The following is a 27464-nucleotide window of genomic DNA, read 5'->3' on the forward strand; positions in this document are numbered from 1 at the left end:
AATGTTGCTGTCATTTTTTTTCATCTTGTATGTACATACGTTTACAAGTTGCTGTTCTGATTTATTGTAGCGTTTATGAATTAGCATAATTTCATACATTTTTTTCGTTATATTCCTATTTTCATAATATTCATTAAATCTAACAACAGGACCAACATTTAATTGAGTTTTGTCTACATATCGTTACAGTACATTTTGTTATAATAACACAAATATTGGTATGTGAATTTCAAAAGTAGTTTTTGTTAGTCCTTTTTAGGATTTCGTACCTCAAATGGAAAAAACGGAACCCTTACAGAATCACTTCGTCGTCCGTCCGTCTGTCAAGATCCTTTGTCACAGGGACGGATAGAGGTATCAAGTTGAAATTAATACCCAAATACTTTGAGGTGTAAGAAATTCAAGCTTCTAAATCAATGCAATCAAAAGATACGGCCATTTATGTCGCATAATTTTATACTCGCAAATTCACTCATCAAAATCTATAGGATACTTCCCATTGACCTAGAATCATGAAATTTGGAGAGAAGCAAGGTCTGACAGCGTAAGTAAAGGAAAAAGTCCAAAAATAGTTAATTTGTAGTTATATTATATAAAAAAAAAAATTAAATTTGTGCGGAACCCTCAGAGCGATTTTTGTTATTTTTTCTTTTGCTTAATTACCCGTGATAAAAACCATTTTGTAGTGATTTTTTTTTACTATGCATCGCCAAAGTGTTAAGTAAGGGTGATTAAAAATCATTCATAGAAAATAAATGAGTCGATATCCGCACGTAAAATTTTCCAAGCTAACGATTTTACCATTAGTGGACGGATAACTGAAAATGAATGGTAACTCAACGGTTTACGATTACTTATCGATTAGATTAATGCCGCTTTGCCAATGGTAAGATTAGTTTAACGGAAGATGGTTAAGTATATTTTAATTCTAAAAAACTTTACTACAAAATTAGTACATGTTTACCTATTAAAAAGACACTATGTATAAAATACGTGTACGTAAATATCGAAACCGTACCAAACGTACGCATATAAACCCGATTATCTAAAATATAATACAAGGTGTGTCATGAAATCATAGATTGAGTATTTCAACAAAACACAATGAAAAAAGCAGAACGTTCTGCAACTTTCGTTAGCAAAGAACATTAGTTGTCTGATGGACTAGCTACACTACTGCAGATTATCAAACGTAAAAATCATATTTCGATTGGACCCGTCAGACATGCCATGACATTAAATTCGGTATTCCATATTTTTACATCTTCGTAAATCTAGGTATAAAAATCATGAATGTAAATCAAACATGTAAAATAGGTGAAAGTTCCATTTTAAAAATCACATCCAGTATTGCAGAATCTTTTCAATCGTATCTAACTTTCTTTACACTTGGAAGAGGAGAAGTCTCTCAAAAAATTGGAATTTCAGTTACGTGCAGTCCACCATTAAAGGGAATGCCAGCGCTCTTAATCGCCTCGAGACGAATTACAACAACCTTTTTCTTCAATATGCATTTCATCCAAATTCTGCGGGACAACTTTTCCGATACTCTCCGAAACTTTCACTCCGAAAACTTCTGGGAATTGATTGACAATATTCTTAATTCACACAATGAGTTCCGGATGATCGAATTATTGGAACATTAGCCTTTTATTCGTTAACTCGTAATTTTTATGATTACTGATTGTTTCAGAAAGTAATCCAAAAACTATTGTTTTCAACTAGTATTTCTTATACATGGAATCAGAATCAACGTTGAAGCTTGCATGTCTTCGAAATTCCTTGACTCAACAGACGAAACTAGAAGAAATTCCGAAAAGTCACGAATACTTCAGGAATGAAACTTAAATTCTGAGCTCATCCTTTTTCCCACCAACCATTTGTACCCGATATTCAAGAATTTCACATGAAAACTAACGATCAGCATCGAATGTTTGAAAATTATAAAGTAGCCAATTATATCTTAAAAAAAAAAAAACTTTGAAATTTCGCGTGATTCTCGATTTATGTAAATCACTGCAAAAGCTGTCTCGTAAATTCTGTTCTCGAAAAAGAAGTCGATAAATACCGTCTCCCGACGATTCACTTCAGAGCGCTCGCACTCGCACGACGTTATACCTATATATGTGCGATTTTTAACCGATACATCACCGATATTACTGACTGTTGCATAGATCGAGTTACATTGGATACTTTCCGTAAACTTGGCCGCTCCGCGTGCGTCGAATCAACCATTGATGCAATCCCGCTGCTCTTCGGAATCCGCGATTCGTCGTTTGCGTACCGTGAGAGTGCGCGATATGCAATTCGCAATATTGCGACCCACTGGGGCTGGAACTGCGCGATAGATACTCAGGTTCGTCGGTTTGATTTGGAATAAACGGGCAATTAAGATCGCTGCTGGCATCACCGCTGGCTGCGCGAAGACCGATGGTATTTAACGTCGGTGGGAGTTTATACGTTTGATCTTCCGGCATATTCACACGGTTTCTAGACAGTAGATGTATACGACGATGAAGGCTAAGGATCAGTGTCGGGGAAAATTGTAATAAAAATTAAAAATTACAAGTATAATTTTTAACTGAAACGATAGTGAAATGCAAATTATACCTGTGTGTGTATGAAATTTTAGATTTAATACAGAGATTTATTGTTGAGTATTAATTTAATTTGAGAATTGTAATCGAAGAAAAATTAATTACCAATTAAAAATGCCACTTGTATTTGATTTCGCTGTCAATACAAAGTACACGGATCATTTTTATTTTATTTTCCACGAATCGCAAGATAAAAGAGTGATACGAATTTTCTTTCATCGTAATTACAAGATGATAATGTAAATGGTATTTAATTGTGTTCAATTACAAAAGACGTATGTAATTTTCAATTTTTTTTTAAGGGGACTGGATCATCGAAAAATAGTTTGTTTGTTTCAAAGTGATATCCTGTCAGTGTGTTTTGACGTTTCGAGTTTTAAAAAATTCGTCAAACTACGGATTTGGTAGCCGAAAACGCGAATCATTGTGCGTTCCGCTAACTTGACTTTCGCGGAATCCGCGTGCCATTCCGCGTCTGGTACGTGACACAGACATCGATATGAATAAACCGACGGTCGAACTTTTCAATTATTTTTTTCTCCCATTTCATTTTATTGTAGCTTTTTTGCACGATTTCTCAAAAACAGAACTTCCGATCGACTCGAAATCTTAACAGCATCTTCATTGCGTGCCTTATTTTCGGTCAGTGCTCGGAAGTTGGCAGGAAAACTTTAGTTTCTTAATCATTAATTGACAAAGTTTCGAACTCTGATGAAAAATCGATATTTTTACGATAATTGTCGAATTTTATTAACTTTTCTTTTTTTTCTCTCTCCGAGCATGGCCCGAAAACTACAAATTCTAGGATCATTCCAGTGAAACTTGACTGAAATTGGTTCGATAGAACTCAAGATGTCGCTGCAAAATGTGAAAATATTACCTAACCTTCGACCCCACATTTCGTAAATAACGTTAACTTTATGTGATTGAAATAATTTGTTTCGTACTATTCAAACCATTGACAAACATTGTGCTAACAGCAACAACCAAGGTCGGAGGAAGGAGCATTTGGTGGAAGGTAAATTCAAACTAATAAAAGAAGCAAAGCTACGAGGTGAGGGCAAGGGAGGGAACCACTTGGGTAAAAATACTCTCTGAAAGATTGAAAAAAAAAAGTACAGAGAGAAAAAACTATGTATTATTCAACGAGAGTAAGATTTATTGGATATAATTCGGATTTTTATTGCCAGCCGTTTAAACCATTGAAATTCGTTAAAAAAAAAAAAAAACTAATTAAAACCTTCTGCTATGATGCTATGACCACAAACTGCGAAGACACATCAACGGTCATTTTAACGTGCGACGCGTGTAGGGATGGCGTTGTGTTCATTTGAATTTAAAATCATTTGTTTCGCGTTAAATCACGAATTTTACCAATTAATTTCTGCGGTAGACACCAAGATGGCGTTACATCGCGTGAAAACACTTGTTTCACATTAAATCACGCATTTTGACAACTCTTAATTGTACGCCCTCAAATATTGCATATTCGAGCGTACTTTACACCTACTATGACGAAATACATTATTTTTTTACTGCCATCCATTTGTTCCTAATTAATTCCTGGAAAAGAGTGCATTTTCGGCTGTATCGACGCTCTAGTCCCCTTAAATCAAATGCATAATTTTCATCAAAATGTAATTGACCATATATTGTAACGAGGTGGCGCAGGCACCAATTTTTAAGGATTAGCGAAATGTGTCCACAGATAATCGACGTGTTATTAGACTTCCGTTCTCTCATTTTGAAAGGCAATGGTTGAAATTGTTGTAATTTTTATCGCTTGTTAGTTCTCATAACTGAATAATGGAATCTCATTGGAAACTATAGGAATGGATTAGAGATTGATAAGTTTTTTCGCAGAAGGCGAGATAAACGATACGATGATTTTTCGACTGAAATGTGACTCTCAACCCGGAGTGCAAAAGTTCAGGATCTGTGCCCTAAGCTATCGGGAGTCTTCGGTGAAAGTGTTCAAGAAATTCACTTTAGAGGTTCTTTTACCACGCATCAAAACGTGAGAAGAAATGTTTTGCCGTTGGCAATTTCGTGAGGCACTCGTTGTTGTATATTTCGCAAGTATCAAGTGACTGCTTAAAAGTGGATATCGTAATACTTTTTTGCAATTAGGAAAAACTAGCAATTAATAAGTCACCTGATACATTTCTAACGTAACATAGGTTTGTTGCTATTTTCGACGAGCATTCACACCGAATAGTCTATCATTTTACAAACGAATAAAAAAAAAAAAAAAAAGAGAAGCATTCACACCGAATAGTCTATCACTTCACAAATTAATAAAAAAAAGAAAAGAGACCAATTATCCTTGGAAGTTCGAGTGGAATTTGAAGGCAATATTTATTACGCCATAGGTCACACGTTCGCCACCATAATTTTGTCTGCAATCCGCAACATTCTGAGAACCGGTTAGGAAAAGGATTTGCTAACTTCTTCTTTAGTACAAATGATGCTTGGCTTTTAAAGGGGTGCGCTGGTCGATTTCGACGTTGCGGTTTATATCCCCGAAGATCGAGATCTACGTATCGATAAACTATTTTGAACAAAGATACTCCCGTCGCATTTTCGCATGATGTAAAAATAAAGAAATGGTACCGTTTATAGGAAATCGCAATAGTAAATTCATAGAATGCGTGCCATTTCCTTACATCTGCGTCAAATGAAAATGTATTGGAGTGTTTTTGCTCGGAATTTTGTAAAGAACGGGGCTGTAAAGACCTTTTTCACGTTTAAAATACGTGAACTTCTATGTCTGGAGATATGTACGACAATGTATAAATACGTCATTTTTAGAATCTAATAGACGATTTTTAATTTCCTACAGATGAAGTAGCTTCGGTGATGCTTGAAATGAGATTGATCAGACATCGCACATGCAGTTTATCGGATCAAAAGGTATTTGAAAATCGGAGGGTGCGAAAGTTTTCGATGCGTTGAAAATTTCTCAAGTACCTTATATCCGTATTTTTTAATCTGACTCCTACAATAACATCATCAAGGACTTACGACGCATCAACAAGTAAAAGTTCATCCTCATCCTTGGTGGGCTTGCTGAAAAGTAGAACGCAGATTCCGAGAAAAATACATATCACGAAGGAAGCCGCGAAATCTGCCACCGGATGTGTGAAGATCGTCTGCTGGCTCCTGGTTCCTTGGCTTTCAGAATTTTCAAAACCGCTGCTGATCCACTCGATTTCGTGGAGTATTGTGTCCTGAAAAATGAAAATCCACGAGTATGAGATTGTTAGTTATTACGAGCACTGAGTTAAGAGATCCAAACCATCGACTAAACCGATTTGTTAGGTATTACCGACAATTAATCACCTATTACAGCACTCGCAAGGATTACAAAAACAGCTCTATAATTCTATGCAATGATTGAATGAGAATAAAAAGAGACAAAGAAAACCATGTCTTCGTTTTGTGTACGTTCTTGGTCGGTTCTCTTTACTTTTTTCGTTATTTTTGACAGTGGCTGGAGGGAAACTCCCAAAAAAATTGTGCGTACATTGCTAGACGTTCCATAAGACTTCGACTAAGACGAATAACTCGAACTTTGACGTCAACTACAACAAGACTTCGATCTTTTCCACAGATTTCTATACCAACAGAGTGAATCAAAATTCCACTGCGAGTGCTGCCGTTATTTCTTGAATCAGTATTGCAGTTTGCGCGCAGCTGATGCAAGTGTAGGAAAAATAAAAAAAAAAAAAAATAATAAATTCAAGGTTAAGTGAGGTATGCATTACGTGAAGGTAAAGAAAAAATTTCTCAATGATATGCCGGAACAGGTAATACGTGTTTCTCAAGCTGTCCATCTCGGTAAAGCGTTAACAACGAGGAACAACCTTTCACGAGTTTAAATCACGAATCATTATTAATTTCAAACATTTCTTTCGAAAAATTGACAACTGATCATGAACTGCACCAAATTTGACAGGTGAGCTTCTTACAGTAGACTATCGTTTTTGAAAACGGACGTGTTTTATTTTCCGCTGACGTCAAATCGCGCGCTGTGCTTACTTGACAAATTTTCACCTTTCTCGGAACTCTACTTTGAATTTTTATCGCATCCTCGAATTATAAAACTTGAATTCACCGCGTCAAATAACAATAATTACATTTTTACGTTTCTTCGATTGATCTGAAACTGACAAATCATCTTGGATCATTTCATGAAATCAGTCAACTTCAACGATGTAATAGATTTTGCTGTATATTAACACAGTGATCGATGCCATAGCATCAGCAATTAAACGTGCGGCACGTGCAGCTTTCTTCCCATAATTTGAAAGGAAAATAATTTTAAGTGCTTGTTGAGAAATTCAATAATAATATTAATAATCAGTAAGTTGTGAGTTGCGTATCTGTATATTTGTGAAATGTCGGAAAAATTTCATTTCACAACATAAAACCCCATTTTCTAGTGAAAGCACGATATATTTTTTTTTTTTATGTGAAATAAAAGTAGAAATTGCGGAAAATCTGCAACCTTCCTTACAGTGAAAATCAAATTTTCGTATTCTAGTTGTCGTCGATTTTGATAGAACGAGAAAAATCATTTGGCTACAATTGTAAAATCTCACTCCTCAGGAATTGTCGAAAAGTAAAATTGAAAAAGTTGCCGAGCGGTAATTCTGAGCTTCGTGTCAAATGATCTCTGACATTTTCATTCAAAGGTACGTTGACGATACACAAGGATCGACCGCGGCAGGAAAGTTAATTATACTGTCGAATAGCTCAACCGTGCCAAAAACTGGTTATTCAACATTTCCAAATGTATCTTTCCATTATCAACCACTCTTCCAATTGAGTTGGTTTTTACTATAATCGAGTATTCGAGAATAGAACAAATGAAATTACGAAATGTTTGCTGAGAAGTAACGTTAACGTAACGCAACATCAAGAAGACAATGATTATTGTAGAATTATTGCAGTAATTTTTAAGGATTTTACTTTTCAAAGTATGAGTATGATTTGTTTATCATGGTTTACTAAATTTTAGACAATCCTAAAGGTGGTAAGTAATGATTTTTCCTAAACACGCATCGTTGCAGTAACGTTACTAACTTCGACTTTGTATTATAGGTGTATATACATAATGGTTGTATACAAGAATACGTGATTAAATATATATTATCATGTATGTGATGTAAATGATCGCACAGTGGCAAAACATCATTAATGAATATGCCCGTATTTGTAAATGTAAAATTATTAAGCAGTTTTTTCCGGTTATAAAACCTGTCAAATTATGTCACGATACTACGAAATATTTCAACTGCAATTGAGAATGAGATAGTTGCGAGGTCGGCTGTTTCTGACGAAAACAGATTCTACGTTGTTCTACAAAAACACAGCCAAATAGCTTAACACAGTAAAACATCAACTATGCTAAAAATATGGAATTAATTCTGTGAATTTTCGTCAAAAGAATACGAATTTCGACGAAATATCATTAAAAATGCCAGTTTTTCTACGACTAGAATACAGAATCTAGCGATGGTAATAATTAAAATGAAATTCCGTGACGTTTCGAAAACTCGCAAGACTTTTTACGAAAATCTACAATTGAACAGAAGCATTTGGAAATTCATTTAAATAATTGTAGAAGACTCCGAGTCTACAAGTATCGAGGAAAGCTACGACTTGAAAACAAAAACATCATTTTTCATCGAATTCCGTACAAAAAATATCATTTTTTAAGAATCTATAATAAGATAGACGAACATTTACGGGGAAAGTCCGAGATTCTTGAACTACTCCTCGATGTGTCATCTCTTTAACAAGGACATCTCAGTGAAAACTGGTTTAAACTCTGTAGCAGATGGCAAAAACTCTTTATATCTTTCTTACATGTTCACGGCGGATTTAGAGAATCTGTGGTACATTTTCGAATTCGCCATGCCTGAACAGGTGAGTCTTGTGAAAACAACCAAACATTAGTTGATTACCTAAATCCGGAAGTTTACGGTATTTAAAAAAAAATGGCATTCATTTAGACGATTGATTTTCAAAAAACAACGATATCCATAAAGCCATATTCTTATTCCCATTATTCATGAAAAACTAGGAAAAGTTATATTAAAAACATACGATCGAGTTTCGCAAACTCTTCTAAAATCTTGAAAACTTTTATTACAAAACCACAGGAATTTTTTTCACCAGGGATGCGAGTTAACGGGCAAATTTGGCTTTCAACCGAAATGTTCCGAACATGAGATGCTGTCCGATAAAAGTATAGAAGAAAAGGTATCCTGCAGAATGATGTAATTCCTGTTACAGTCCGTAAAAAGGAGGTTATAGAGTAAAGTTGTTAGACACGCGATTGAAAATTTAAAATGCGAAAAGGGGCTACCAGACCGTAGACATTATGCACAGCGAAAGGGAAAAATATGCGTCTGTTCCACTAGCGTTATTACTTCATATCCGTTCATCTATTCCTGATCTGATCACTCTGCCGGCCAAGTAACATACACACATAAAATACACGCGTACGAGTACGTGTTAAAAATATCGGCCCAGCCGTACTTTCACGGTATCCTTGAAGGAGTAAAACGTTCAAGGTCGACCGCGCGTGACCGATTCCGAAGGAGATGTCTCTGGAGTTATGGAAGAATTCTCGGCATCTCCGTCGGGTAGTTGTACGAGATATCGAGGGGAATCGCGTCGACATCCAGCATGCGAAAGTCTGGTGAAATATCTCTGGCATCCATGCGCAGATACTAGTTTCTGATCGTTCTACGCGAATCCTACTCGTACCATTATCTCAGCTTGCGGAAAGTAGTTACGTACATACCTATCGCTAGTCGGTCGAGAGACAGTCTTGGGTGCAGGTTACACCTTGAGAGAAGACATTCTCCTGCCGTCCGTCCGAGGCCCAACATCGGGACGCTCCTCCACGTAAAACGGGTTAATCGCAAGTCGACGTTCCCCGATTCGGATCGCGTCGCGCGTGAAAAGTTGCCGCCGCATCCTCGATTTTTATTTTTTACCTTATTCTTTTTATCGTAAATGTACGAGTCGGCGTCGCGAGCGAGTCTTTGTTTGAAATTTTTAAGTAACCGGACATACCCGAGTAAAGGAAAGTTTTCTTGATTAATACTCATGTGTCCGAGTTTTGTTCGGAAAGAATTATCGATAAACGAGTGAATAAATCAATGGACGAATAAATACATAAATTAATCGGCACGTAACTTAGGAGTATATTATATACGAGGCAATCATGGCACGGATATGTATGACGGTGATTGTTTTCGTTGCTGCTTTCATGGGCGTACTTGAAGCAATAGCCGGACGACTCGACGGTACGTTGATTACTTGTATTTATCCATGCGCATGTGAAAAATTTTTAGTGATAAATATTATGCGAATATAATCGGCGGTCAGGCAGCGATCTTGCGAATAAAATCATCGCGTTGCGTACAAGAAACACGTCGTTTACGGTAGTGAAACGCGGGATTGTAATTTTTTTCCAAGAGTCGGTGCATAATTGTGTCACGCAAGCTGAAGCTGGGTAAAGGAACCTCGGGATGAAATTACAAGTGGTATAAAGACGTGGGACTTTCTTGTTTGCAGATTCTATGCAATTTTTTGCTCTTTTTTTTCTTTTTTTTTTTACCCCACTCTTGTCTACTAATTATACTCACAGTCGCGCTTTTCCTTCTCGCGACTTATACTGAGTCACGTCTCAGTGATTCCACTCTCGAACGTTTCAGAGGTACAACGGTAATGGTGCATGGAACCAACGAAAGATGTATTATACAATATATACATGTGTGTTTGTATGCAAGATGTGCAACATTAGAAACACAGAGCGTTCGTAATTAAATTGTGCTTAGAGAAAGGTTGCGTTAATTAAACGAAATTTCAATCCTGATAACAGGTTCACGATCGTATCTCGCGCATTCAATGCAGGATCTGCTTTATACTTTCGATGTGCAAATTTCAGGTTTGGTATTGTCTTCGTCTCGGCACTAGTTTAAAAAAAAAAAAACATTCTCCCAAGAAAGTTGGTTGGTCAACAATAGATAATATTTATCAATTTTATTACGAGATAGTCGTAGAGTGAGGATCTATCAAATTTTTATATTCGAAAGGTACGAAGAGCTCTTTAAAAATACAAGGATCGCCTGAAAGTGGTTAAGAATCTAGCAAAACTGTTCGATTTTACTCTATGATCGAAAAAGACTTTCGTAGGTTACAAATACAATAATTTTATAAATACTCGATGTACGACTATCTCCGAATAAAATTAAGAAAAAGTATCGATTATCGACAAGCGAACGTTCTTAAAAATCCGTAGACAAGAGGGCGTTTTAAATATCAGTTAAGTTGAAGGGTAACTTTCTTTTTCGATGAGGTGAAGTGAAAAGTTGTAGTTGATTATTTGCAAGCACCCGTTAAACAGCCGACTGGTTATGTGGGTCAATAATAAGAATGAATGGCAGATCCCAATGAATAGTATTAAGTTCAGAATTCATTATCCTAGTATACGGAACTTAGATAAGGTCTCACCGTTTCAGTTCAATCGATGAGCTGATTTCTTTACCGAAAAGTAAAAAAAATTTTTCATCGAACCAAGAAAAATTGGACAACTAAAGTTCAAAAGCTATGACCAAAATCAATGAAATTAATAATATGTGACGTCTTGTAGGTCAACATTAGCGGAACTTTCTTTATTTGAATTTGCGGTTTTCGATTTCTTTTGTCTCAAGTTGAGATTGTCTAGATAAAATTCAATTCAGTCATCTCGAGTTTCACTCTCAGATCCCGATATCAATACGTTTTGTTCGACCGAACTTTTTGCCATCCCCAACTTATGATACAGTCGTTTTGAAAAAATAACTCACGATTATACATACTTTTTTCGTAAGCTTAGAAGTTTACTAGTGTTAAAGATAGGCAAACTTGAAACGAAAATCTTCATTCCCATTTGATTTGAACCAAAATATACACAGATTTTTCGACTAGATGAATTTACGGTTAAAAACAATAAAATTTATCGCATGTCGCTTCTTACAATTTTCAATGTAACTCTGCTTTAATTTATAACACTACTATCGAAACTCTTGTACGACTAAATCACTTTCATTCGATTCAAGTACATTGCATAATCCGAAAATTAGTGTCACGAATAATCCAAGTCCAGGATTCTCTCAATGATCCAGAAAATTGGCGAGGAAAATTCATCATACTGTTTAGGTTTGAACTTTTTTGTCTGATATGAGATACTATATGAGTTTGTATTAATGTAATTTATTTCTCACTTATATAATTTCTTCTTTGTTTAAATTGAGATTATGTGAAGTTTGTTTACCTCCGCTCTTCTATAATAAGAATTCATGCATCCTCGTCTCAACATGAAATATATCAGATCACTTTATACTTCGTTAACCAAAGATCGTGAAGCGGTATATCAATCGGGTTTTCATTTAAATCTTAAAAAAAAGAAAAAAAAAAAACTACCAGTGATTACCAACGAAAAGACCTACATTTTGTATTATATACACGACCTCTAAACTGATCCAATTACACGAGTTTAAAGAATTTCAGTATATTCCTAATTGTGTAATACGTTGGAATTTCATCTTTTCGACAGTTTTTCATTGAAAAAAAAATCCTCCGATATCATGATCTTTTTTTTTCTACACGCTTTTGATGGCATGTCAGTGGTCACCAAACTTTCGGATGAAAAAAAAAAAAAAAAAAAAGAAAACCAGAAATGAAAACGAAAGAACCAGCTTGAAATCAACTATCGGTAATTAATCGCATATTCTACATCTCGAATATATCATGCTAGGTATTTTGAGTGTCCCTGACCTACAATTTGTTTCTAAGTACCGGTAAATTGGTGACCGGTCCTCGGTAACCTTCGCCGAACCGACCGCGGAACTTTCTATAATAATCTTTGCACCTCACCTCAGTTATTGGACACGCGTTAATTTTACCAGGTACGTACATTTGAACCGAATGAAATGCAAGAAGATATATTTGCTTCTATAATCACCAATGTCGTGTTCAACCCATTGCGAAAATGTAAAACATGTATACATGACTGAGTCATCGTGAACATTTTTTTTTAGACATTCTTTTGTGGTATACCTTGAAAAGAATGTTTTTATTCAACGTGCGGTTAATACTTAATTTCACTTCCAACGATGTCACAGTTTCACCGTTATTTTACAATATTTATACAGGTGTAAGTAATGAGACGAAGGAAATGCCACATATTAATGGTAAAAAAATATTAATCCAAGAGGAGGAAATATCCCAAACGTTTATTCCAATTCGTCAAAGATTTGTGAAATATTGTTTTACGAACTTTCTATTAGCATTTTCTAACCTCGTGACGAATTCTACTTTATGTAATAAACTATCCATACACTGCCCGAGTGTACGTAATAAAGAAATTCTAGTACATATACGTATATATACAATATGTATACCTAATAATTAAATTGTGTCATTAATGGAATAACTCGTGAATTGCAGTATTTATATCGCGGATATGTAGACAGTCTGTTACAATTATTATTAGATATGCTCCAGTTAAGACCTGCGGATATGTGCATGAATGAAATAGAGATATCCAAGTGAATTGGCAATTTCCTTACTTGCCTACAAAATGTCCATTACAAATATTCTTATATTTGAAAAATTTCAATGTCAATAAGTAGTAAACTTCAATCAGATCAATTTCCTCTTGCGGAAACGAATTAACTCTATTCTAAAACAACGTAAAATTTCCAATGGGCAGAAATATTCACCTTGAAATTTAACGTTATCAATATTTCAGGCAGTAAACGTTCTTCCCAGTATCATTAACTGACAAGTTTTGGAAACGCATTGGACTTTTTTGACGCTGAAAAATTCCGATTACTATTCTCATCGCTAAGAAATTATAAATACAAAACAAAAACATAAAAATTATATATCAGATTTTCGCGGCACGGTATCATAGCGACGCATTTGCGTAAAATTATCAAAATTGTGCAAATAATGAATTAATGTCTCAGCAAGACTTATCAGACTTAAAAATTTTACTTCCACAAGTACAACGATTTTGCTCATATCGTGATTTCTAGACGTGAAATACTTTTTTGCACGTTGTTATCTAGTTGTGGTTATTATGCAGTTCTCAACTGTTTTAATCTTTTACTATAATCGAAAAGTACAGCTCTGGATGCAAAATGAACGCGAGTTTTGTAACTGTAACCAGAAAATCTAGTATATGTCACCATTCTTTTCTATTATGGTGTTTTCTATTATGTTTTCTGCTAACATTTGCGATAATTTGATTTGGTGAAACAATAAATTGATGTTAAGGTCTTATTCAACTGATAAATATAGCGGACTAAACGAACAGATTTAACGTCGCAATAACGAGAAAATCTAGTATTGGCAACTATAGTTAGAGTAAATGAGTATTTCCACATTTTTTTATAATTCCAACAATACCAGGAGAATTTTCTAACAGGTAACAAAGAAAAATGAAATTTTCTCTAATTTTAAATGTCCGCGAGCCGTAATAACTATATAACTTCAAAAATAGTTCGTTTGACTGTATTCGCATAGTATTCACTTAATTATTCGTCAAGTTAACTGTTTTCCATAGTATGTTCTGCGCTGTTGAGGGAAAGCGAATCCATTGCGAGAGGCATTATTACGATAGAGTCAACTTTAGTTAATTCAGCTATGCTAGATAGCTGTCAGAAAATTCCAGCGTATTTTTTCTATTACAACATAGTTCATCTCTCACTGCACCTGTGATTCGTCGATGACATTTAGAAAAAAAATTACTTAGTTACGATCTAGAGTATGGTCCAGTTAAAATTCGACCAAGCTTACTTTATTGGCCACATAACGTAAGCCATTTACAAAACTTGGATACCATTTACATGCAGTAACAAACACATGGGGACAGTGATTCGAGAACGGCTAATTTTTCCTACTTACGACACGGTCGAAAAATTCAGCATTATATTGAACGAAATACAGTCAACCACCTGTCACAGATTTTATTTTATTTTTTTTCCAAAAAAAAACAAACACTGCTTCAACGGAAACAAAAGATTCAATACAGCGTTTCTAGGACAACATTGTTTCCAAAGTTACTTCTGGTTTACCTCAGGAAATATTGTCCAAAATGATGTCAAAGCAGAATATGAGACACCTGTCCGTAATGAGGTCTTATTTGTCTACGAGCGCAGTGTACGAGAAAGTTTATTTGCGAACAAATAAGGCATCAACGCGCTTTGAGTACAGATCTATAATAATGAAATGAAACACGTATCGGTTTCCACGAATCTCGGAAGTGGTTACTGTAGATAATCATACTATTTAATGGCCGGGATCTCCTGCGAATATGAATTTGAATGATACATTTAGGCCTAAATTTACCGGCACGATTATTTCTTGGTTCCAACTTAGAATGTCGTTTGACATTTATTCGGATTCTTGGGAGGCGTTTCATAGAATATTTGTAGTGATATCAACAGAACAGTGCAATTCATTTCAAATCAAACTTCCCGCCAAAAAGGGAAACGCGTTAATTAATCCACGCGTAGGCAGATTTCGGTGCAATATCGCAACTACAGGATCGAGATATAATTTTATGGATTTGTATGATTTTGTAAATTACGTTACTCGCAAGAGCTCAATATATACTTTGTTGTTTAGTCACGAATACTAAATGCATAATATTTCACTCAAATTGTTATTGTCAAACCTTCGGTTCACGGTATTGGTACATCTAACAATATTATAACATATCTCATGATTTAGGTTTCTGTCGCTTTTTTCTCCATGCTTTTGAGACATTAATAATGTTACATTTCGTAACAAGTTCAAGGAAGTTCTGTATAATAATATTTTCTACGTTTAAAAAGAAAACTTTAATTTGGGTTCAACAGAACTTTCTAACTCCCAAACACACGACGAGAGCTTCCTTATTTATTTTACTCGACTGAAAGTACTGTTGACTTCTTACATCATATTCTACATCCGATATTTTCATATTCTATGCACACAGAGGAAGGATTTCTTGAATTTGCGAAATATGGCGATCAAATAAACGAGAGTAATGCTCTGTCGATTCAACAAAAAAAAAACGATTAGACAATTAATTTGGATTATGGAGTGACACCGCATTTATTTTAAAAACGACATGATATTTCTTTCGCCGTATAACAGCAAACATGAGTAGTTTGCTATAAAGAATCAATTATGCACTTGATGAGTAAACTGATGAATTCTTGAAATTTAAACGTAGTTAACAAATGATCAAGTATCAATCAGATCGAAGCAAAATATAACGAAATGATAAACGAGTAAGAAATTATACTTCAGCAGCTTTGGCCGTCATATATTGTTCGGCTTGAAATAACGTTTGACATACACATGTGGACAGTGAATTCGTGTACGTCCAATTCATCGCCCGAGTCTATAACGTTGGCAATTCGGAATCCGCCCGCAGCGCCACCACCGACCGATCACAAAACCGGCTCAATCTTCGCAAGCATGGCATAACCCATCCCATCAATGTAAAATTCAAATGGATTTGCGGTCAGCCGGCGGTGGCGCTGCGGGCGGATTCCGAATTGCCAACTCTTATAGACTCGGGCGAAAAATAGTCGTCCACGAATCACATGATCCATAATGATTAACGGAAATCAGTGTATCTGCCGAGGTATCTGCGGTAATGATCATTGACACAGACAGTAGTGGGGCAACGCTTCGGCGACGAATTTTTTAGAAACCTATTCCTCTAACCGCCCCGACAGTCTCTCGTAACGAGGTATCACTGCAAATATTTAATCAATTCCAAGAATTCAGGCCCCAAAAATAATTTGTTCGTCTATACACGTATTGCAGAAAGAAAAAGGTGTGGTTTACTCTTAAAGAAGCTGACATTCAACGACACGCAGTAATGGTAGATTGGAATTTCCTTCGTTGACTGAGGATATGCTTCGCCACTCTTGAGTTGGAGGGGAAAAACGCGCCGTAAACTATAACCTCTCTCACTCACGTGCCCAAACATGCGTTCCTCAAGCGCTGCACGTGGTTGAGAAAGTCCTCGCAAAGTCCCGAGTATCCACTTTATTCGTATGTGAAACGTGATGCTTGGAGAACGAATCCAGATGAGGCGATGCTATGCTTAAACAAATTACCATGATCGCAGGTTTCCAGACTGCTCTCGATGCGGGCAATGGAATATAGTTTCTTTTTCTCGTTCCACAATTACATGTGAAATTTCGCTAATTGCTGTTTACAGGTAATATATTGATTGTAGTCTGCTTGTTGCTGTTGCTTCTTTTACCATTTTACTGCTGAAGCAAGCAAATTTTTTCTTTTTTTTTCAAATTTTGATGCACATTCCATAGGAATTAATGCCATGCTTCATTAATTACGAATTATTGAATGCCGGAAAAGAAATTTACTTCGTAACTCCGTTCGGGTATAATTTTTAAACTCACATCGAAGCTTTCAGTTACAATTTCACTTGCTATGGCTATTGTCAAAGCCAAGATATCTTAGATCCGAAAAATATCGACCAAAATGTTGTGTTCTATGCAATAACAATTGCAGAAAACTGAAATCCTATAATTGAATTGCCACTAAATACCGGAACATATTTTCTGTCGCTATTATTTTATATTTATATTATTTTTATTATTATAAAATAATACTTTTGTTCGGCATGACTGCGCTATCCGCGGCATTTTCACGTCAGCGATGTGTAGGCTCGAATAATAGAACAAGTGACGTTTTGTTCGCTCGGTAAACACCGACTACGGAATGCATCGTGCGGAATGATCGCGTGCAAGATTTCTCCTCCTCTCTTTACTGCCGTGAAAGGACGAGTACATCACGTTGTGAAAAAAGAATCAATCAACATTATGCAGTAAAATTTGGCGAATGCAAAATATGACGGATGAAAGCCGAGTCAGCTGTGCTCATGCAGTACTTGAAATATCATGAATATTAATAACAATACTGAATATGTCACTGCATGCAATCATCGCTTCAAACATGTCAGAATTCTCTCGTTACCAAAACAACCGCAATTACGTTTTATCGGTCATTTATTGCAGATTCATCCCTTCCGTCAACAACTTAAGTTTGGCGTAGAGCGACTTTACCCGAAACCTGCATAATATGTTTTCCACAACACAAACTGCATTATACCGGAGTCGTTCAAGTCCGATGCATATTTCGTTATATTCACTGCTCGAATAATTGAAAAAAATTCAGGGTTATAGTTTGAAATCTCTTCTGTGAGTTTCGACTTTATACTTATTTAAAACTCACATTTCAAGGATCCGCATAGGTTAATTGATCATCAATCTTTGACTAGAATAAAAGGCACACATCTGTAGGCATCTTTGATGAGTAATAATTTATAACTGACCACGTCAAAAGCCTCATTGCCCAACTGAAATCAATAAGTATTGCGAGCCGTCATGTCGGTTGTCGATCAATATCTGACGATGAGTGTTATCTGCCAAGCAGTGTGAACTATTGCTTTTCCAAAAACCGGTGTCTCCCGAATTTAGTAATCTATGGATGTGGTTTCACCTGGCATCGCACGGTTACCATTCTCAATTAATTATTCAATAATTTCAAAAACTTCAACAAAAAATGAATCCCTCGAGTGGTATGTAATCGCGTCTTCAAAAACCAACATCTGAAATTTTCCCAAAAACCAAGTAACCCTTACTCGTCTACAAACGTAACTGTGATCTGATGCTGGGTAAAACTGCGTGAAATTCCCCATACACGTTTACTGATTACGGCAGTCAAACTCGGCTGATTCAAGGCACGGGGCTCAAAATTTTTTGAAAAGTAACAAACAGTGAGCAGCCATCCGATCCTTGTTCATTGATTACAAAGCTCATCTGACCTTGCCAATTCGCTCCGGAATAACAGGCACCCAAATGTTTGCGCGTCTGTCCGCATTTACGAGAGATCGTATAGAGAAATAATGCCGGGAGCGCCGTCATAACTGCTCTTTAGAGAAAGTTGATCGTGGCCTTGCGATTGCAAGCGGAAGTGAGAGACAACTTCCATCCAGGTATAATCGAAAAAATATGTATCACGGAAACGGAGGCTCTTATCGCGATAAAAATCACGAATAAGGTGACTCCTGGAGAGACACAGACCTTGGTGACCGAGGAGACAAGTCTGCCTTGAGAATCACGGGAGAAGAATGAACGCACAGATATTTAATCCGTTCTAGTACTAGAAAATGAGAAAAAGAGAGAGAGAGAGAGAGTCAATAGGCGCTTGTGGCCATTCCACTGAGTCTTACGTGTCGTTGAATGGTTCAGGTAGCTCGACCACGAGAAAAAAAAAAAACACTTAACATTTTCGTACACCAAAGTCAACTAGTGTGCCCTCGTGTGTAATATCAAGAATTGCAGACAAGTTCAAGTTATTTTGGCTCGTAACATTTGTAAAGTTGACAGTATTATACGGTTTATGAGACGCGGTTGAAAGTATCATCAATGGACAGCAAGCGGTTGACTTATTTTTCGTGAAATTTTATAGGAAAGGAAAGTGTCAACGCATCTGCATCGTATTACGAGATTTCTGTCCAGTTTATAGGCTTGACGATATTTTTAAATTGTGTTTATTAGCTGATACTTTTTCAATAAATACGGTTTGATTCTTGAGCAACTGAAACAAGTATCTCAGAGTTACAGAGCTCGGCGTTAAAACGTTACGGAGATATTTTCTTCGTAGAATTAGAACGTAAAATAGAAAACTTTGTTTGAGGAATCTCAAAACGTATATATTTACTCGCCGCCGTCGGGAGAATATTTTAAAAAGTAACAAGATATCAAAAATTTCTGATAAAACACATTTTAGACATAAATTTTTCGGCAAATTTTTTTGTCACGGTTTCTTACCAACTTTTTTTCAAATGTAAATTTTATCAGAGGTCACTTATCCAGTGATGGAGATTCTTAGAATTTCAGAAAACTATGAACGATAAAAGAAGTAGCTCTTGGTTCTCGACAGTTTCACAAACTTTGAGACCGTTTTCAGGTGAGAAATCACATCTCGTTGGTAAATTACCTTGAATTGCCTCTACTAACTGTCATGTTAACTCATGTATGTCATCCGAGAGCATTGTGTCACGCAACAGTTGTTTCCAGGATAATCATTTCATTGAAAAGAAAGTTGCTTTCGATTATATAAGACGAAGTAAATTAAATTAAACGACAAGTTTGATTGTAGTATGTACAACTGGTACCTCGCGGCTAATTGTAAGTTATATGAAAAAATCGTAACAATTCCATAATGTGGGATTATTAGTGTGAAAAATTCTTTATACAAAATTTGCAACAAAACCTTGCACATCTGTGAAATGTCATACGGAAAAAAATATTGCTGAAGTTTCGTCGGTATTGTATAAATTTTTTTTTTTTTGTACAAGCAGTTACAAAAACTATTACAGTCATGCTGACGTTATATCGATGATACTGATGTTTGTACTGAAAATACTCTATTATATTACTGAAATTACAGTATAAACAGCAACTTCAACCGGATATAATTCACTTCAAAATGTCGCGAAGCAGCAAGTTCTTTTTATGTTGCTGTTACATCAGTTCATTGTAAAATTACAACCAAAACGGCGTCGGCTCTACACCACTCAATTCACATAGACATAATTGGTGAAAGTATAATAACTTTTATAAGGTACTTCGTAATTTACCACATCATGTAATATCGTAGAAACAGCAATTATCAGACTTTGAATTTCCGTGACAATTCTCTTTTATTCGTGTAGATATTCGAAATACCACGTGAAATGAGGACATTCAAAGTATGGATACGATATTTTGGATAAAACTTTTATTAACGTTAATTGCTTCGAATGAAAGTATTTGATAAACAATTTTTAACATGTTTGTTAGAGTGGTCCGTATTTAGGGCTCGAACGAATATGTCAACCCCCCCAAATTAGTTACAAATTATTCAAAAACAGGTTCTTAATTTTTTCCGAGTTTTATCTCAAACTCTAACCCTGTAAGAGGGTGAATTTCCCCACTTAAAATACATGTGTTTCGGCCATAATCTTACTATAAATTTTGTTGTAATTTTAATAATTTTCAAAAAAATCTGTCACTGTGAGACTTTAGTAAGCATTGGTGCTACTATGTGATAAAAAATTTACATTATCATACCAGGCAATCTACACAAATTGCACACCCTTAAAGCTCGCTCTTTTTTCATTTAGCGCCGTGCCATTCAACATATGAAATCTATTTTCTGGGACAATTCCATATCATCATTTCGATAAATCCTTCGAATTCTCAACCTGCGATCGATTCCCAAATATCTGATATCATCGCGAAGAAATTTCTTTCAGCTAAAATAATTACGCATCTATAGAAATAACGACATGTAGTGAGGCAAGAATTGCCGTATCAACTATTTGTCTTTAGCATCGGTATATAATCAAGCCAATAGTCCGCAGTACCGATCAATGTGTTTTCACAAGACTTTTGATCCTGTTTGAACTTTCATTTTCATGGCCGTTTCGTAATTGATCAGCTATTATGTAGCACTAATTCATAGTCGATTACAACTTGCAGAGTCAATTTGTTGTATCCTTTTCATCTTCACCTATGAAATTGTGATTGGTCACGCTATAAGGTTACGAAATTATTATTGAGTTTAAATTTTTTCAACTATCTTATGCGAAGGTCTGATCGAGGAATTTTTATTTATTCAAGATTATTTCGGCCAACGTCACATACCGACTCAGAGTAGCTCTGCAGACTTTCTCTCGCGTATTTTAACAAGGGGAATTCATGTACCGAACAAACCGGTGTGGCGGCAGGTTGTTAATGATGAGTTTCTAATAATATTTGTATCAGACATGCTACGATTCGACAATTTTTATCTACATAAGTTAGCAATGCTAATTCAATTTGGCACAAGGAATAGCCGTGTAACGAAAGAAGTGGACCTAATCCTGCTTGATACGCGTGTCTCTAGTAAGATGTGTCCAATATACGCTACACTACGCGCGAAGCATGTAAGTTCGATGCCTCTGTGTGTGCCAATTTCTTCTGCGGAAATCAATTTGCATATTATCACTTTGTACCTCGATATTGAAATCTCGTTTCTCCAGCCACAGCTGGCGAATAACTTTGACGAAGTCTCCCAGCGATATCTCTGAACTTCGATTCTCGCCATAGTTCGACAAATAAAAACCGTATGCTTGAGTTTCTTCAAAGTTCTTTCATAATATTATTGTTACTGAAATTCTTACTAAAAAAATTAAAAGTCATTATTCACTTGTGAAATGTTTGCATCTGCAAATACAAACATTGTCAAGCTCCCACGACGGTTGAAGAACCACTGATACAGTTCGTTTCGAATTTCTTTTTGCAATAACAGTGTTTTAAGAACTTGAAGTCTCTGTTATCACGAGAATAAGCAGGAATAATTTTCTTGACAAACAAAAAAAAAAAAAAAAAATGCAAATTTTAGAAATACGGACAATGAGGTACTGTTTCGCAATAACCTAAAGAAAACTGTACCATTCGAATTCGAAATAAAAAAAAAACCGTGTCAGTATCTAAGATATTTTTCCATTATTACTAGATGACGGAAGACGTGAAATCGACGCACTGTTTCTACTGTTTCTACGGTTTCTACAAGTCTCCTTAACTGAAATCATGAAAACGTGACTTCACGAACAGACAAAAGCTTTTGTACTGAGATGATTTGAAAACATAATTTGTGCAAGTGTATGCTTAGATCATATGATAGCTAGTATACGCTCCGTAGAATGATTTTGAAAAATTAAAATTTTCCAGATGATTGCCCGAATTGCGTTGACGAGCACAACGCAAGCGCGGCAGCATCCAAATGGACCATGCCTCTTCTGAAGCTTGGAGAAAAGAGGTACTACTTGGGTATTTTCTTCAAGGTAATATATATGTATAACATATATATAACAAAGGACCTTAAATAACTTTTCAAAGAGTGGATTTGTCGTAAAATGATAACGGGCCTTTTTTCTAGAGCATTCAATTTCCTGCAGAAATACGTTCTGGTCTTATCAGTTACACTAATGTGTTGACGAGTTATAAAATTCTAAAGTTGAGAAACATTTTTCCCACATTATTTAAATGGAAAATAGACAATCGCAATAAGGCACCTCTAAATATTAATATTAAAAGCCGAAATTTGGACAGCATCGTTTTTACGTCGTTTGGAACAATAATTGGGACTTTAGTTTTGAAAAGAATAGTCAATTTTTTTGACATATAAACATTGAGTCATAGGCGTATATCTCTTAATCAATTAGAGTTAGGAAATTTTTTTCTCAGTACCTACTCTTTTATAGAGCGTGAAATTTCCTACAAATATCTGTATTTAGATAGTTTATAAATCAAGCTCTATTAACGAGAAAAAAAAATTTGGGACCTAAAAACTTGGTCGAAAGTTCTTGGATTAGCCAATATACTTCGGTCTTATAAACAGTGCCACTTTTGTCGTAACACTGATGAAATTGGACTACAACGACTCAACTGAACTGTTTGATTTTATTTGAACAACGAGCACGAATAACTTCAATTTTTTTTTTTTTTTTCTTCAAGGCAAATTGGTACAGGGCGTCGCAATACTGTCGATATCACGGAATGCACCTCGCGAGCATCTCGTCGCAGGAAGAAAATGACCGATTGGAAAAACACATAAAGGACTATGGTCTGGGCCACGAACACTTTTGGACTTCCGGCACCGACCAGGCTGAGGAAGGAGTATTTTTCTGGATGGCGAACGGCCGCCCGGTTACTTTCGAAAACTGGAACATCGGGGAGCCAAATAATTTCCGGTAAAAATTCCTCCATTTTCAGGATATCTTAACATTCGTCACTTAATTCATAATGCAATAATAGAAAAAGTTTTTGTTCGAAGTAAAACGGGGTCGGAATTAATATTGATGAAAATAATTTTCGATTTATCGTTGTCTCATAATATCCTGGAGTGAGAATTAACACCAATGGAGTAAGAAATCACTAAGCAAGAATGAAAACTGCGAAACTCCATATCGAGTGAATATTCAACTCCATCATGCGAGTTGCGTTGTTTTCACTCCAAGGAAATTTAGAGAGTATAATTCAAACACATTTACCTAGATCGAATACAGGAAGGGAAAATCAGAAAAATGTCATCACCTCGTCTTGTATTTAGCAACATGAAAGTGCACGTGAACACAACTAGCCGAGTGATGAAAGTTCAAACAGGTCAATTAACATTAATTTATGGAATTTATGATGCGTTGAAATGCAAGTACCATTGCTTTTGTATCTGACTCAACTTTGCCATTGTTGAAATTCACGGCTTGAACTCACGAAACGCACTAGTTTTAAATCTATAAACTATTAGTTGATTAGAATAAGGCAGCCAATTCTAACAACGAGATTTTATCAAATCTTACAATTAGGGGTAAGCGATACTTTTATACGACTTTATGGGCAAACAGCTTTACTAAATTGTCATATTTGAATTAGTGCTTACACGTGGAGCCGAGCTTTTCGGATATTCGGATATCCAAATTACTCAGTTGAGAAACTTCAAACCCGCATAGTTCGAGTATCCGAATAAGTTAGTATATACAGAACAATTTGTACAAAATTTGTAAGCAAGTAATGGTCACACGACAAGTTTAAGAAATTTGAAAAACAGTACGGATACCTGAAAAAGCGGTAGCTCTGATATAAGTAAAGGTGACTGATGTATTCAACTGCTGTTATGTCATTTTGGGAATCGCCATAAAATCGTGATATAAAATACGTTAGAAGAATATAAGGTTCGAGATGGAATGCGAAATTTACGGGAAGTAACAAAAATTTTAATTGTTGACGTCTCATTTATTTTGACCATTAACAAAATCGAAATGGCATGTAAAATTCACGGAGAGCCAGAAAAATTTACATCTTGTGCATCGTAAAGTGTGGTCGTTTCACTTATTTTTGCCATTACCAAAAGCCACGCATGCATCACCGCATGACATCATTACGCTGCAGATTGTGCCATTCTATTTGAAAGGTCGAATATAAATATCTGAAGAACTTTTTGTCTTCCCAATTAGAGGATGCTATAGTCAATCTTTACGACTATATTAAGGCCGAGCCGTGAAATAGTAGGTGAATGGTTTTGCCGTTCACAGATTTTTGCCAACTCGTGATTCTAAAAGTTCCACCAATAATTAAACACGCTATTTGTTGATTTACTGTTTGGAACTTTTTTTATTCCCTTTAAACATTCTGCAGCTATTCATCTCAAGTTTGTGTCTTGCGTCACGGGCTAGGAAATTACAAGAAATGATTTGATAAAGAATGATTCTAAACGATTAAATCCTGTAAGTTCTCATTGAACATTTTCTTCCAGTACTTTCAGCCATTCAACCGTTTGGTCACCGAAATTTTTCAGAGTTTTAACTAGATGCTTCCGCGAATTGCTGTGTTTTAACAACACTTATTTTAAAAGATTAGCAATTTCCCCGATGAAGAATTTTTGTCTATGGTCGGTGAATGTTTGACGAAGAAAATTCCAATTGATTATGATTTCACTATTTACACCGAAATATTTTTTCGGTAAACAAAGCGTTACTCAGATTTTTTTCTTTTTTTTTTTTTGAGATTAAAATTAGAAACAAATAATAAGAATTAAGAAAACTAGATATCCAGAACAAGTTGCGAATAATTCTACCTCATTGTCCGAATCGTGAATCTTCCTATGATTCCAAAACTATGTTCTGCTCATCGTTACATTTTTTTAAAACGCACCTCATTCTTATTTTCAAACAGGTACGAGAACGGAGAGGAAGAACATTGCCTGGAACTTTGGAATAGAGATGGAAAGGGACTTAAGTGGAACGACAGCCCGTGCAGCTTTGAGACGTTCTTCGTCTGTGAAGTACAGTGATTTGAAATAAGTTTGCATAGTGGACTGAGAAATATTTCAACAAACTCGCTACGTTCACCAATAATTTGAGGGTTTCAAATCACGAGTACAAAATACCGGCTGTGGTCATAGTCGCTATCTTCTCAAAGAAGTGTAGTCGTCGGTTATACCTCAACTAATTTCTGGTTGATACCAAAAATAGAGTTTCAAAATACATCCATTGAAATCAACACTCAGTGAAACAGCAAATTGGACTGTGTATTCGCCTTACTTTAGTTAGGTATTCGCAAAAGTAGCAATAATAATAATAATAATAATAACAACAACAACAACAACAACAACAACAAAACAACAACGACAATTATAATAATGATAATAATCATTATAGTAATAGAAATTAACTGGGAATCAGATCAAATATAAGTATTTAAACCGATGTATCAATCCTACAAATTTCTAAGTAAAGTTGGACAGGACAACTCACGGATAACATTGTGTTACAAGCCGTGCAATCGAATTTTTCTCGAAATCGATGAGTTCACTGTGCGTGTAAACTACAAGCGGTTTATATATTTTGAAAACTGTCAAATTTTATAAATATTTAGTTCCCATGTATAATATATATTGACTTTTGCACCACTTATTGAACAGAGCGCCGTTTTTCTCCACGAAATAAACTTATCTGGTCAGAATAAAAAAACAAATAAATAAATAAATAAATAAATAAATAAATAAATAAATGGAATCAACATACTTTTGTCCTAAGTTATCCTTTCCAAAACTATTTCAGCGAGATTGTAGAATTGTTACTTTGCATTAAACGAAATAGTTGGACTACCTATTTTTCGCTACTTGTGTATTATTTTCGACTGTCATGTTCCTAGTGCAACTGAAAATCAGTCAGACAAGGAATCACAGCTAATGACGGTATGTAGAAAGATGTCCCGTGCAGTATGGCACTTGGAATTTTGAATGTCGTTTACAGAAAGCAGAATTGTATGGAATGATTTATCACGAATTAGGTTAATATATTTTGCAGTGCACTGATTCCCCTCTAGATAATGAAACGTGTACGAACATTTTTTAGCCAATATAAAAAACCATGAGAAAGCCGCTGGCTTTGAAATTCTGTATCCGCAATATTGGATGTCATCATGGTTTAAGAATTTGTAATATAAAATATTCAGCATTTATAATCGTATGTGTATTCGCCGAAGCAACTGGATCAAGCAAATTTCTCTAGATCTTTGATACAAAATTGCTCCTTGGACTTTGTAATTTACTTATGAAGCCTTCGCGTACCCGTGAAATTTCCTCCCGAATATCCCCGACACCTCTGATTGCACAAGTAATGAATAGCCGCGAGTATAATAAATCGATGCCTGCAGTGAGTTTACGTAAACGCTATAATGTCAATCAACGAAACTACTCTAATCGTTAGAGAATACGACAAAAACGAAATTTCACTGCAATGTTTCTACGCGAAACTGATCGCTTTAATCAACAGTTACAACGCAACACAATGTTAAAGCCAAACGAAAACAATTTGCAAGGCCACGGCCAGGAGCCTCAAAAATCGACACAAGAATTCTGCGTGGTTTTGAATATATTTTTACTTCAAAACAAAATATTTTGGCACAGAGTGTCCGATCCAAATCTCTGGAAAATGCTCTCGAATTATTATCGGGATTAAGTATTCAAAGCTTACATTTATGTAAATAATAATTCGGAAATCGAAATTTGCAACGCAACGAAATCGCAGTTTCCTATCGCAATATTCAATGCGCACACTGTGCGCGGAATATTATCTCTAAATATTTGATCTCTGTTTTTATTTCTATTAGGCCACACTAGCGCACAATGCTGATAACGTGAATACTTCGCCAGCCTTCGTTAAATTGCCGATACTGA

General features: G+C 35.6%; 1 protein-coding gene and 1 long non-coding RNA gene across 2 annotated transcripts; one reads left to right on the top strand and one right to left on the bottom strand.

The window, feature by feature from the left end:
• On the bottom strand, positions 1-9494 carry LOC138190558 (uncharacterized). Its single transcript, XR_011176602.1, has 3 exons — positions 9415-9494; positions 5622-5827; positions 1-2490 (listed from the first exon to the last, which is right to left on the bottom strand). It is a non-coding gene; the product is annotated as an uncharacterized lncRNA (long non-coding RNA).
• On the top strand, positions 9398-26391 carry LOC124214065 (C-type lectin 37Db-like). The gene is made up of 4 exons (XM_046616039.2): positions 9398-9922; positions 22457-22569; positions 23243-23478; positions 25457-26391. The coding sequence occupies exons 1-4, from the start codon at positions 9841-9843 to the stop codon at positions 25572-25574; spliced, it is 549 nt and encodes a 182-aa protein (XP_046471995.1). The 5' UTR covers positions 9398-9840; the 3' UTR covers positions 25575-26391.
• Positions 26392-27464: the final 1073 nt, after the last annotated feature.

This window comes from Neodiprion pinetum, chromosome 3, assembly GCF_021155775.2.
Source record: "Neodiprion pinetum isolate iyNeoPine1 chromosome 3, iyNeoPine1.2, whole genome shotgun sequence".
NCBI lineage: Eukaryota > Metazoa > Arthropoda > Insecta > Hymenoptera > Diprionidae > Neodiprion > Neodiprion pinetum.